At 40.3% G+C, this 13788-nt stretch overlaps 1 protein-coding gene across 2 annotated transcripts; it reads left to right on the top strand.

The window, feature by feature from the left end:
- The first annotated feature begins 5794 nt into the window (after window positions 1–5794).
- On the top strand, window positions 5795–10866 carry macc1 (MET transcriptional regulator MACC1). Of its 2 annotated transcripts, none has more exons than XM_086114104.1 (5): window positions 5795–5960; window positions 7415–7525; window positions 7609–9629; window positions 9781–9969; window positions 10152–10866. In XM_086114104.1, the coding sequence occupies exons 2-5, from the start codon at window positions 7423–7425 to the stop codon at window positions 10353–10355; spliced, it is 2517 nt and encodes an 838-aa protein (XP_085970230.1). In that variant the 5' UTR covers window positions 5795–5960; window positions 7415–7422; the 3' UTR covers window positions 10356–10866. The 2 variants fall into 2 exon arrangements, with proteins under 2 accessions (XP_085970230.1, XP_085970229.1); XM_086114103.1 differs by having other exon boundaries at window positions 10065–10866.
- The last annotated feature ends 2922 nt before the right edge of the window (window positions 10867–13788 follow it).

Here is a 13788-nt window from a genome sequence, read left to right as displayed (position 1 = left end):
CAAATATCTACGTGCGAAACGTGGCATATCTAAGTTCCCACACAATGTAATATATGGAAAACATTTTTCACAGTTACCTCTATTTGAAGCTCTTTAAGAGGAAGGAGGAAAATGTCTAGTTGAAATTTCAGCATGTAACCTTTCAGCGCCCTCTATCGGTTACAATGCTTTGGCAGACCACACGAGTTCTGATGAGTACGTTTAAATGCTGACCGAACTCAATGAAATCAAGTTTTGTTTTTGAGTACAAGCCTAAATTATGCAATGGTCTATATATGTTTTTCTATAAAATGAGACATAAGGCAGTCTAGTCGCATTATTTCATACTATGCCATATGAATATACTGTAATACATGTAGACTGTACAATGAGTGCATTACATCTGTAACATAGGACTCGACGGGTATACTCAATTATCGCTCAGCAAAGGAACTGATTAACCCTTTAAGCACCAAAGTAGCAAAATTGCAACAATTAAGCAGCCTTGATAGTATCTCTAACCACTTCAAACTACAAGCTTTTGAAATATCATAGCTGAATATTTTAATATTTTATTGAAATGTGCATAAAGGGTTAAAATAATCCTATACACACACGCGCCCGCACACACACACACACAAAGAAAAATCCTGATGGGATAACTGCTTCAGTTTACCACATTTTAATCATGTGCAATGGATGCACAAGTTCGAAACAAGTCAATTCAAAGGATTATTTTTTTTTCAGTGTGCATACAAGTTCATTGGGTACACTTGCACAATACACACTGGAAAAAAAGTTGTGCTGAATTTGCTCAATTTGATTTTGTTGAAATTATTTTGTGTAACTACTCAATGAAATAAACATACTGTAAGTATATTAAAAATTAATTATATATACAGTATATATATATATATATATATACACACACACACACACACACACACACACACACGATGGTCACATGAGGCCATCTGTAGTCACCATCACCTACTCTCCACACGGGCACAAAAAGAGAACCATGATCAGAGGGCTGAGCTGCCAGTCGTGGATGAAGAACACAGGAGTAGATGTGAACAGTGTTTCCACCCAAACAGTCTCAAGATCAACTGTTTCAACTCTTTTCACAGACAAAATCACAGACTTGCTAAGTGGTAGTTTGTGGTAATGCCGTCAAACTGACCGATTTCGAGATACAGACAATTGGAAAACACTCCATGCTTGGTAAAAAAAAGTCAGAGTAATCCTCCTTACTCTGACAGGATATCGTTTTCAAAGTTTTCAGCAATAATAGACTCATTTTTGTAAGCAGGTGGTTCCTCGACCTGTTGAATTGAGCGGGCCTGAGTTGCAATGGAAAAGTATTCCTGTAGATATGTACCAAATAAAAGTGTGTTTTCGTTTTGCTTGATCATGACCGGGCTCCATTTTATTTCATTTATTTAACCTTTCCTTCCCAAACATTAACTGAATAAAAGCACTTTTCCCCCAATCTAACTGCACAGCACCAATAAAGAAACAAAAAGAATAAATCCTCAATTCACTCACTCAATGTGAAATATAGGGCTGTATAATTGAACACGTTATACTCACAGGAGGCAAAGTATGACTTTTTCTGTTATATAAATGGCAACAGGTGGATACAAAGGCTGACGGTGCCTTCTTGCAATCGCATGGAAGAGCACTTCATTGTTCTAGCTGTCACTATACATTGCTGGCATAGATAGATGAACAAATATTTCCATGTACTAAATGAATAATAACTTTTGGACAAATGAAGTGAAATTGGATAATTTCCCTCAGCTATCCTGATGAGCTCTCACAGTGTGTCACGACACCCTGATTGGGGATCACTGCATGCTTCATCATGCCACGTTAAAGAGCAATTGAGTCCAAAACATATATGTCTCACAAAAATGTACAGTATATCACAAATATAAACAGTATATGAGATACATAGGTACATCGGTACAATGAGGGCCTTGCACACCAAGGGCAGCCAGTCTGTGTGTGCCTGGGATACTCAGATAGGGCCAACCAGAAATACTTCCATTGAGATTGTTGCAAGCCTCTACTGACAGCCCAAATTCATCATGATGGGACCTAAACCATTAGCTAAACCACCAGCAGGCTCAACCAGTGACACACACACACACACACACACACACACACACACGCACGCACACACACGCACACACACACACACAAAAAAATCACTTTACAAATAAAGTGTTAAAGTGATATCCCTCAACAGTTTCTAACTCCATCCAACATGTCGAAATATCAAACGAACGTGAATTAAAGATGCACGTCTGCTTCCTGACCACTGTGGAGGTGCCCATTAGCAGGCCACTCAAGGGTGCAACACTGATAGCCTCCAAAGGCACATGCACCAAACGTGATGCAATTTCGAGTTCAACCAACATTTGCCGGAGAAAATATGTCTTACAAAACTAAGTATCATGCATATCAGTAAGCAAATCTTGTAGGACTCCAGCTCAGTGAGCATCTATCAGCATTCAAACCCCACTAGTGAGTTTTGCTTTTTTTACATTATTTCACACGGTCAAATTTGTTTTGAAATATGAAAAACTTGGAACAGATGGTGTCCACATTTGGAGGTTCGACATTTTTTCAGCAGAGTGAAGAGATTGTTTCCACTTGATCATTAAATCGGTATCATACATTTTTAAATCTTACTTGGTAGCCTATGTCTACTTTGTTTACTTCATCACTGTAAAAGTTCAACAAATTAAGTGAGAACTATAAATAAAAGTAGATACACAAAAAAATGGATTGTGTGACCAATTAAAAAATGTTGCCACAATTTCTGCCTGGAATCCACCTTGAAATCCTACAACCAGTTGGGTTTAGGAAAATCTATCTAGCCATCAATCTATCCATCCATCCATATCCATCTGAAATGTTTTGAACAACACAAAGTCAAGATTTGGTCCAGATTAAAACTAGGATTGGATTACTTCATCTAATCTGATTTCAGACTCCATCGTTGCCTATTGAACAACCCATTTTCAAAATGTGATCCAATCCGCTAAATCAATCAGATTAGCTCTGAGCGACTGGCCGGAAGTGTTGGTTTGGTGAAAACCAAGAGAAAAAAAAGCATGGCCGTTGAGAATGAAACGAATGTTAGAGAAATGGCACCACCGTGTGACTCACACGTGTAAACACATTAACGTTGAGCCAGGAGACCAAGTTGCCTGCTCCGTGAAAAATAAAAAAACAAAGCATCCTCGTAGACGTTCAACAAATATAGAAAAGCCTTCCAAAACTAAAAAAATTATCGCATTTACCAACAACAATCCAAATGAGTGTAGAGTAAGTAAATAAGTAGGATGTGCATCATTATCATGTTCAATGACGAAAGAAGTGAAGTCTTGAGATGCACAGAGATAAGGGATGATATATTTATACGCAATCTGCACATGATCCGTTGACGTGACAATGAACTGTACAAGGGCATTCTGTGAGAATGAGAATTTTGCCCCAAGGGAGGAGCATTTTAACAATTTCAATTACATGGTCCAAAAAGTACAGGGCGTGCAAAGATAATTGAGTGTGTCAAAGATCGTATTTACTGCCGCTAACGTTATCTAGTCAAAAGTTATATACTGCGTTCTTTTGACACAAAACAGCATTGGCAAACCATCGCCTGCAGCTGAAGACACAAAGACAGGCGCTAATTAACAATTTGTTTCCAATTTAAATGTGGAATACAATGTTAATGTGAATATGATGCCTCATTTTATGTACAGAACAGTCATATGTACAAGTATATATATTTTTTAAATCAGATGAGATGGGTTGTATGGATAATATAACGTGTTTTTGCAGTGGGATATTTTGAACGCATTAGGGTGGGCCAAAGGCAGCTACAATTAAAATGGTTTTCATTGTTTTACATCTCAACGTGTATTTCTTGATTTATCAGTTCATCTGCAACATTCCTCAAACCTTTCCAGATCACTCCACACAAATTCCCATCGGCATCACTTTCACTTTTAATAAAAGCTTCCCACATGAGCAGTAGTATCAAGCAAGGGTTAGAAGTTCAAAGTGGGTTTCAAGGCAAGTGTTTGCGTTTCATGGACGGTTCGGGGTTTCAAAGTAAAGGTTTCAAGACAGAGTTAGGGTTTCAAAGGAGCGTTTCAAATCAGGGTTTAGGCTTCAAAGGAGGTTTTAAATACGTTGGCTTATAGTACCCATAGGTCAGAGGATTCGGATCAAATCATGGTTTCAAGTCAGGAACAAGGTTTTAAACAACAGTTAAGGTTTCCAATTAAGGGTTGAGGCTAATGTTTGGGTTTCAAGTCCAAAGGTGGGTCTATGTGTGACCCCTTCCCTTCCTCCTCTTCGACCTTCTATCCTTCCTACCTCCCTTTGTCCACCTCAAAGTAAATTTAAAAAGTATATACGCCATCGATTTGTTTGCACGTCCGGGGTTTGATTCCGGCTCTGGCCTTCCGGTGTGGAGTTTCCATGTTCCCACCATGCCTGCGAGGTTTTTGGAACACTTTAAATCGTCCCTAGGTGTGATTGTGAGCACGAATGGTCTGTGTGCACCCTGCCTACTGCCCAAAGACGGCTGGAATAGGTGCCAGCACGCCTGTGAACCTTGTGAAGATAAGCGGATTAGAAAACAGACTATGATCATGCAATGAATTTATCTTTGCGTTTATTGTTTCATTGTCTTTATACTGATGCAAGCTGTCGTTGGGTGTAGCGCTGTATATCATATGTTTTCTTTTATATCGTAAAACAAGTACAGGTATTATTTGAATGATCAGCTGCACTTCAGAAACACGCACGGTGCCACACTGGGGATAGGGGGTGCTATAGTCTCGTCAGTAATCTGTGCAGACTTGGTAACGCACAGAAGCAATTTATTTTACATTTCAAAACATATCGTATTCATTTAAGTAAGTTCAAAAAAACATTACTAAGTTCACAAAAAGCCATTATTTTCCAATCCAACCCCTGCCTCCGTGTTTGTGCTGCACCTGTGCTCCCTCCTGTGCGTGCATGTTTGTGAGGGAAAGGGAAGGCAGGTGGAGTCTGTCATTTACTTACCATTGCTTCGTGGTCAGTTGTATTAGGATCTACCAATTTTATTGAATGCTCTTTGGCCAAATGCAGCTAAACGCACATATATGGTTATGCTGTTAGTCATTCTTTCAGGGGAAAAAACCAAGAACATATTAATGAAAAAAGTTACATGATGAAAATCGTATTATTTTTTACAGCAGCACGCACACACACACATCACCAAGCCCCCCCCCCCCCCACCCCTTCATCCATATGAGAGAGAAATACCTGGCGCCGTGCCTGTTTATAAACCCACCAACGTTCAGTAAATGTTTAATTAGCATGGGTACTGTCCTTGACGGGATTAACTCCAGTTAACCTTTGTTTGGGTTTTATCACTCGAAGGAGCAGTACCCAAACAGAGAAAAATCAATATTAAAAAAAACGTGAACCTTCTAGTTTAGAACTAATTTTACTTAGCATTTATTCGGAAACATATTGAATAGCGCAATTTGCTGCATGGAAAGACAACTGTTTTTTGTTGTTGTTGTTGTTCAACTTAAATATAATTTCTTTCAATCACACGTGTTTACTTCTTGCCTTCTTGTCCGACATCATTCGTCAGCGTACACGCTTATCTGGGAGCTGTCGAAACCGCCGCTCAGTTTCAGGTGTGGTAACGTCTGGTGCGTAAACACAACGGTGCATTGTGGGAGTTGTAGTAAGGACAGAGTGAAGGCTACTCCTCTGCCGAGCTAATGTAAGCCACTTCAGACTCGTCGTCCCAACATGCTCGGTGTGTGTGAAGGCGGGAACGGAACCGTGACGAAGACACGCTCCACAAGTCTAAAAACAAAGACTCAATGTTTTTGGAGTGGACTCTTTATTTTCTGACAGCGTACCCGAGGAAAAACTACAAACATCTCATGCCGACGGTGAGAGATTATTTTCTTTGAAAGTTTCATCGTTTTATACAGTATGGCTCCATATTGAAGAGACGGGTATAGCTACAATGTTAGAAATGTGTAACAACTAAACACACGAACACACACTCACTAACACACTTGTCCACACACTTTGGCTGTTTTGTGGCTGGGCTGCATTCATTTGAATTCTATTCAAATATTATGAAAATGAGTGTTGTATGATATTTGCCGAAACCATTAGTTATATACAGTGTTGAAAATTGACATTTTGGACATGGTCCGTTTCATCTCAACTACAGGTACAGAGATAACTGACTGTTAACGTCATAATGCCTGACAAGACCAACCTGTTTTTGTGCACTGGTTGTAAGAGAGCACATTATTAATGACTGTTGATGACTCACAGTGACATGTCATGAATGGTTGAATCCTCTGGTACATTGACATCTGAGGCTTCATTTCTCTACAAGAGAATCAGACAGGCTGTCTGTACTGTGAAAAATACCTTCAACAGTCGATGATTTGGGTGTATTTATTATTTTCATAGTATTGTGAAATGTTTACACTTGCACCATAGCTGAAAGGTATTCTCATTCTTTCTTCAAAACCGGTTGACCGATGGTGCTTGTAGAATGTAAGCAAATGCTGATATTTACATTTTCCACTCACCTTATTTGTCACTCAGATATTTATATGCATATAAAACAAAAAAAAAAATTCAAATATTTTTTTCCTATTTATCAAACGTTTTACTGCATTATTATTTAAATAACACGAGTATAACTGTCATCTTATCAAATGGGGAGTAGGACAGCTGAGGATACCATTTTGTTATGAAAGGCAAACTACAGACAATCCATCGTGGAATGTTTCTCATCTGGTAGTATTGTATGAAAGGAAATAATGGACCATTACATAATATAATGGGTCAAACTGTCACCATCGTGAAATTTTTTTAATAGCACAGGTCATGTTTTAAGTAACATTGAAATATGCTTTGCTGTATTTCAAGTGTAAAAAAAAAAAATATATATATATATATATATACATATATATATATATATAAAAAATAGGACTTAATAAATCCATCGGTGACATCTTGTCTTAACACTGTAGTTGTTTACAGTTCCTACAGGTGCCGTGTCGCGGTCGCCTTCTCCATTCAGTCAAGTGAGGAGGAAGTACTTTAGTACATCTGTCTGATTACACAAGAAGTTTGCCCATTTTTCTTTTAAAATTATAAATAGGTGACTGTATCTGGATGAGGTAACTTGATTACATTTTTCGAAAGACGAAGTGATTTCACGGACAACATTGCCTGAACTTTGCTGTTTGTTTTCAACTTGCACCGTGAATACCGGGACTATTTGGCACACCTGCACGATTATTGACTTCTCCTAGGAGGTCTTTTCAGACACTGTATCTTCTAACAACAGCATATATCTATTTTTTAACATTTACAGATGAAAATATGGCAAACTCCTTGCCATGTGCAGGGAGTCTTGTAAGAAGCAAATCTGAGGGGACACTGATTGATCTGGATGAAAATGCTTTGAATGGTGAAGATCGCAATGGTAATGTCTTAAAATTGTAAGCGATATCATTTCGGACAAGTGCTCAAAGCAGAATTACTGATAAAATAATTCCTTTTTTATAGATGGAAATCTGCCTCAAACAAGAAAGAGCTCTGACAAGTCAAGACAAAATCCCTTTTGGAACAAACTGTCTGGGTCTAATCCTTTCTTAGATGACATTGTACACAACAACTCAGATAAGCTTATTTCCAACACATGTGGCGCATTCCCAGGGACTATAAACCCCCTGGACACAGAAAATGGGGACATTATTAGCACATCCTCCGATGAGGGCAACGTGGGAAACTTTCTGGAAAAGTCAAACAAAGCTAACAACAGATCTGGGAGATGGAAGAGTGCCACAGACATTCTGGATGGACATTTTGAGAGCAAGGCAGCAAAGAGGGGGAACATTTTCAAACCGCCACAGCCTGTTCTAAATCCTGATTTTGAGTGGCTAAAAAATGATCGAGAAGCCTATAAGATGGCTTGGCTGAGCCACCGGCAGTTAACTCGCTCATGCCTGGACCTAAATCTGATAAGTCAGAGTCCTGGATGGGCTCAGACTCAGGCAACAAACTTTCAGGTCATCTGCAAGATCGGCCATGACGGAGGCACAGTCCAACTGCCAGACTCTGAAATAAGTATCTATGTCCCAGAGGGCCACGTGCCTCCTGGTGAAGTGCAGGAAGTGACACTGAAGGCAATGCTTGACCCTCCTCCTGGACTCAACAACAACTACATGACCACGATGAGTCCACTTCTGGAAGTAGTACTCAGCAACATCAACACAAAAAGTTCGATCTCCCTGAAAATGAAGCTGTCCGGAGAAGTGCGGAACGACCCGTTGAGTCAGGTCCTCACCACGCTGGTCGGACTCTTGTCTTACAAACGAGAAGGACCCTATATTAGAGTGGACGACTGTGACGTTTTCAAGAACACCATGCAGATGAAGCTGCAGCAGCTGAAGACACATTTTTACGTGATAGCAATTGCAGAGGCTTCAGCCATACAGTCCCCGGCGACGTCAGTCTGGGATTACCTTCACCGCCAAATTACAGTTGCTGTTTATGGCCCCAGGTACATCCATCCATCTTTTAAGGTTGTAATAGTTGTGTGCTCTCACGAGGAAGTACCACCAAAGCTTCCTTTCTCAGATATTTGCCGAGGAAACAAACAACTGCCTCCGCTCGTGCTGCAACTCTGGGGTGCACATCGCCTTAGGACTGACAACTTGCATGACCTGTTTGTCACCACGAGTATCAAAGACTCCATGTTTAAAATAAGAGTTGAGGACAAGGTGAAAGAAGTGAGGCAGAGCCGGCTGAAAATAGGGACAGTGCTGCATTTACCGGTGGCCTTATCTTATGCTAGCAGCAAAGACATAAGTCCTTTTCAGTTAGACCTGCAAGTAACCGAAGCAAACTCTACAACCGCTGCATGTTTCCAGGTCCCTTCACCACCTGCAGCACCCATTCGATGTGAAAAACGCATGCCAAATCAGACAACTGGAAAAGCTGTCGAGATGCCGAGATCCTCTATTCCTGAGGATCGGTTGCCGGAATCGCCCATATTCAAAGATGGACCTGTGACCTTAAAATGGTATGGCGTAGCCCTAAAGTCAGTTCTCCGTCAGTCACGTGTGGAATATCTACTGGAGTACTTCAAGGGAGACACAGTGGCTCTACTATCCAAAGCAACGGTTAGGTCAGTGGGGAATTCAAAGGGAAAGGAGTGGTACATTGGATTCCTCAGGGGCAGAATTGGTTTGGTACACTGCAAAAATATCAAGCTCATTACGGCAGATCAGGTGATTGACTTTACCGGCATTCGACTGTCCACCGAGGTGCTCCTGGACAACATGACGCTGCCCTTCAAGAAGCTTACATACATGTACTCGGACATCCAGACACTAGTCACAGAGCACATAACCAACTGGAGAAGTTTTGCAGATGCGTTGGGGTATTACAATCTGTCAGTGGACAGCATCATGCGCAGAGTTGCTGAAACAGAGGCTGATAAGGTGGCCTGTGTGCTGGAAAAGCTGAAGGAAGACTGCCACGCTGAGAATAGTGAGAAGAAATTCCTTCACGAACTCATGGATGTAAGTAGAACATTTTCATTTTTGAAATTCACATCAACACTCGGCAGCATGTTTTTCTTCTCACACAATACGCCATAAACACTCTCACCCTCATCCACCTCTCAGTAATCTCACCCTTCTGTGAGCAACATACCGCCGTCTGTCCTTTCAGGGTCTGTTAAAGATGGACAGCATCAATCTCGTGGCCCGGCTGATTCAGAATACTGTTATCCTGTCCACCGCTGTGGAGCTGGGGATTCGATGGAGAGAGCTTGCTGACAAAATGGGAAAGCTGACCAGTGCTCAGATTGCAGCCTACGAGGCACCGCACAGAGGAAAGAATGGGGAAGTTGGGCCTCAGGTCAGTTCACCAGTCTTCCAGTTTTCCTGAACTGCAGTTATTCAGAGGATACTCTGGTTTGTAATCAGAAGAGCGTTGTCTGTCATTGGTTATAGGTGATTTGCTTCAAAAACATCATCCCAACAGTAGGGGCAGGTCATGAGATTTGGAAAGTTATATTATTGTTCCTCACTGTCTTACAGTTGATGTGGAAACCTGCTTACGACTTCCTGTTCTCCTGGAGTCAACGTTACGGAAACAATTACAGAGATATGATTCAAGACCTCCACCTGGTCCTAGATAAGATGAGGAACCCTGCCACCAGACAGTGGAGACAGCTGACTGGTGCCCTCATTACAGTCAACTGCCTCGAGCTCTATCGGGCCTCTGCATACCCGAAGACTTAAGCACTTTGTAATCAATGCGTGCTAATGGTTATTTATCGTATGTCTTGGACCTTAAACTGCAACTGTGATCAGCCTGTTTTGAAAAACAGATGAGAAAAAAAACATAATAAAGGCCAGTTTGTTCATTAGCACATTGGTTTTCTACAAATAAGATGATACATGACAGTAAAATTCACTTTGGAATTTTTTTTAGCACTGAAACTGTGATTTACTGTATTTTCTTTTATTCTTTTTTTTTTACATAAAATGTCAACGTTCATCAAATAATTATGGTTACAAAATGTTGTATTGTACGGTACTTTTTTTTTTACGACTTTGCGCTTCTGGGCTTCATTTTGAATAGAGGTTATGTCTCCGTTTTCGATATTTGCAGCAGAGTTGAGGCACGCGCAACTCTGTATAATGTATATGCATTTCCTGAATGCTCTCCCAAAGTGAAAATGACCTTGTACTTGATATTTTTTAATTGTACCATTGCACCATTCCTTCCAATACACATTTTTAATTTGTATTTCTCCAGTGGTTTCAACTTTTTTTTTCTTGTTTCCTTATTCTAGCACTGTTTGTTTAAGCTTTAGTTTCAGTTGTGCGTTCCCCGTCTGTATGAGCGCACACACCGCTAAACTGAATTGGCTTTGGCTGACGGAACGCGTCCTAGGCAAAATAAATTTGCAAATTACAATAGGCAAAAGAGGAAGTTGATTAAGGTGATTGTAGAAATGGATTTTGAAGTCTACAGTAGCACCCTAGACAGGAATTTGAATGGACCAGAATTTAAAAACACTTAAGATCAATGTGGTAAAAATTTTCGGAAAATTCGGAATCATCTTTCCTCGCTAAATATAAAGGATTTTGTATTTGTTACTCAACACTCTAGATACAAAAATATGCATTAAGGATTTATACACAAACATAACGAATGTGTAAAAAGTGATGGTAAAGTAATATTAATGAAATGAAAAACATTTAAAAGTCACTTTATTTCATACAATAGTCAGTGGTAAGAAAGAATTACATCTGTTGTATCAAGCTCAATGCTAAGATTGTAAAACTACCAGAAAGCTCCAGTGTCAAAGCACTAAAAGGGCATATTTGCATAAGACATTTTTTAAAAAGGCATCCGTAAGCTTATTAATTGTGTATGACTGTATACTGTACATCAGTATGTGTCCTTTAAACTCCACCATAAATTTAAGCTTTACAAATGTGATTCTGTGAAGTTATTTTTTCCTGATGGAAAGACAAAAGAGATGTCTATAATTTGAGTCGGGGCTTGTATTTACTGTACAGTGTAAATGTTCACACGGCACACATTTGCTCCGGCGCTGCACCGATGTATTTTGTTGCGATATATTTTGCACCGCAGCAAATTGTGTGGAGCGTTCACACGTACAAAGCCGCTGAGCGTGTCTGCAACGGCACAGCGTCGGTGCAGCCCCACTTGCGTTCACACGGCAGTTTCTGCAGCGGAGCAACACGACAGAAAACAAATGAGCTGTCGTGTTGGTTCTTTTTAAAACGTATACACAACTCAAGCGACTACTGGACAGGCACGTCCTTCTCCTTCTCGGTCTCTGTGCCTTCTGCTCGAGAGTGACCGCCCCCGAAAACGTAAATCAAAGATGACTTCAATGACACTCAGAAAAGCAAATACATCATGCGCCAAACAGAAAATCAAGAGAGGAAATCACTAAATAAATTATATGGGGGGCGGGGGGTTGTGAACACACAACAAAGGAACAAACTACACTAACAACTCCGAGACAGTCCAGTCTCCTACAAAAGGAAAGATGTTACCAGCCAAGTCTTGTGTCATTATTAAACAAACACATGACGGAAGTCCGACAGAGCACGAAAGCAACACATTTTCGCCGTACGTAAACTCTTCACAAGCATTTAACTTGGAGCAAATTTAACCCAGTTGCGTTCACACGTGCAAATTTACATCGGTGCTGCTTCGCAAACGAGCATTTGCTCCGGAGCAAATTTTTAAACCACCTCCCTGAGGTGGATCAAATTTGGTCCGGTGTAAGCCTTTTTCCGGGGCTACGCCGGAGCTAATTTGCACGTGTGAACGCTCTACTGGGGCAGCCCCGGTGTAGCACCGGACCAAATCTTGCCGTGTGAACACCCCTTATTATTGGGAATAATGTATTATTGGGAATGCCTTCTGCAGGGAGCTTTACAACACAACGAACTGACAAAGCCTTGTACCTTCTGCTCCAGCCCGGTCCTAAAATTGAGTTCTGCCAAAGGGCACAAAAATCACACTATGAGGTGTGGTCCGTTCTCTTTCTTCCAAAGCTTTTGAGAAAATAAATGTGATGGGAAAACAATCTTTCATTGTACTACCCTTAAGTGCAGTGTTTAATTTCCATTAATGTTTGGCCCCAGGAAATACAGTAGTATAGGGGCCTCTACAAACAACAACACACACAGTATTGCTCGTCATGAACAAACTGTTAACTGTTCTGTATTTTTCGAAGTTTGTAAAGTCAGTCAAACGATTTGAATTGTGTCTAAATTCCCTGGTAAAAAAAAATGAATGAAAACTCTGAGTAAAATAAAAGAAACAGTGTCCGTTTCTTCTGACATTTTCTCTTTATTAGAAAGGAAAATACACATCATAACCCAAATAATGCCCTCAAGCATGTTGATTTTATCAGATGCAAAAGCATCGTTTCTACTGGCATACTGTAGGTCAGTGGTGTCAAACTCATTTTTGTCATGGGCCACATTTTAATTACCATTTGCCTTGGAGGGCCATTATGACTGAATCCAAATTTAAAAAAGTAAATAACAGTTTATTCAACTATTGTTTAAGTTACTGTAATGAAGGGTTTGGTTAAAAGAAAATGCTTACAATATGTCTCAAATTTATTATATATATGAGAATTTTAAATGTCGGTAGATATTTTAGCAAGCATCATGGAAGTCGACATGTTTGATTTGCTTTCGCGGGCCACAAAATGATGTGGTGGGCCAGATCTGGCCCCTGGGCCTTGAATTTGACACCAGTGCTGCTGGTGAACCTAATGATTTGGCATGTTAATCATAATAATAATAATAATAATAATAATACATTTCATTTATAAGCGCCTTTCAAGACACTCAAGGACACTTTACAACCAAAACAAGAACAATAAAACCACAGATAAATAATAAATAATGTGTACAACGTCATATTATTGAAAAATTCCCACCATGGGACAAACAAATGTAATCTTTTGTTATGCTGTATTACAATATACAGCACTAATTACATATACTTTAGCTGGTTCATTCTTAAACACATGCGGCCCGGTAGTCCAGTGGTTAGCACGTCGGCTTCACAGTGCAGAGGTACCGGGTTCGATTCCAGCTCCGGCCTCCCTGTGTGGAGTTTGCATGTTCTCCCCGGGCCTGCGTGGGTTTTCTCCGGGTGCTCCGGTTT

The sequence above is a fragment of the Hippocampus guttulatus genome, chromosome 6 (assembly GCF_054856545.1).
Source record: "Hippocampus guttulatus isolate MCC_2025c chromosome 6, RoL_Hgut_1.0, whole genome shotgun sequence".
NCBI classification, from domain to species: Eukaryota; Metazoa; Chordata; class Actinopteri; order Syngnathiformes; family Syngnathidae; genus Hippocampus; species Hippocampus guttulatus.
Note: the sequence above shows the minus strand (reverse complement) of the source record. Positions and strands in the feature narration are given on the sequence as shown.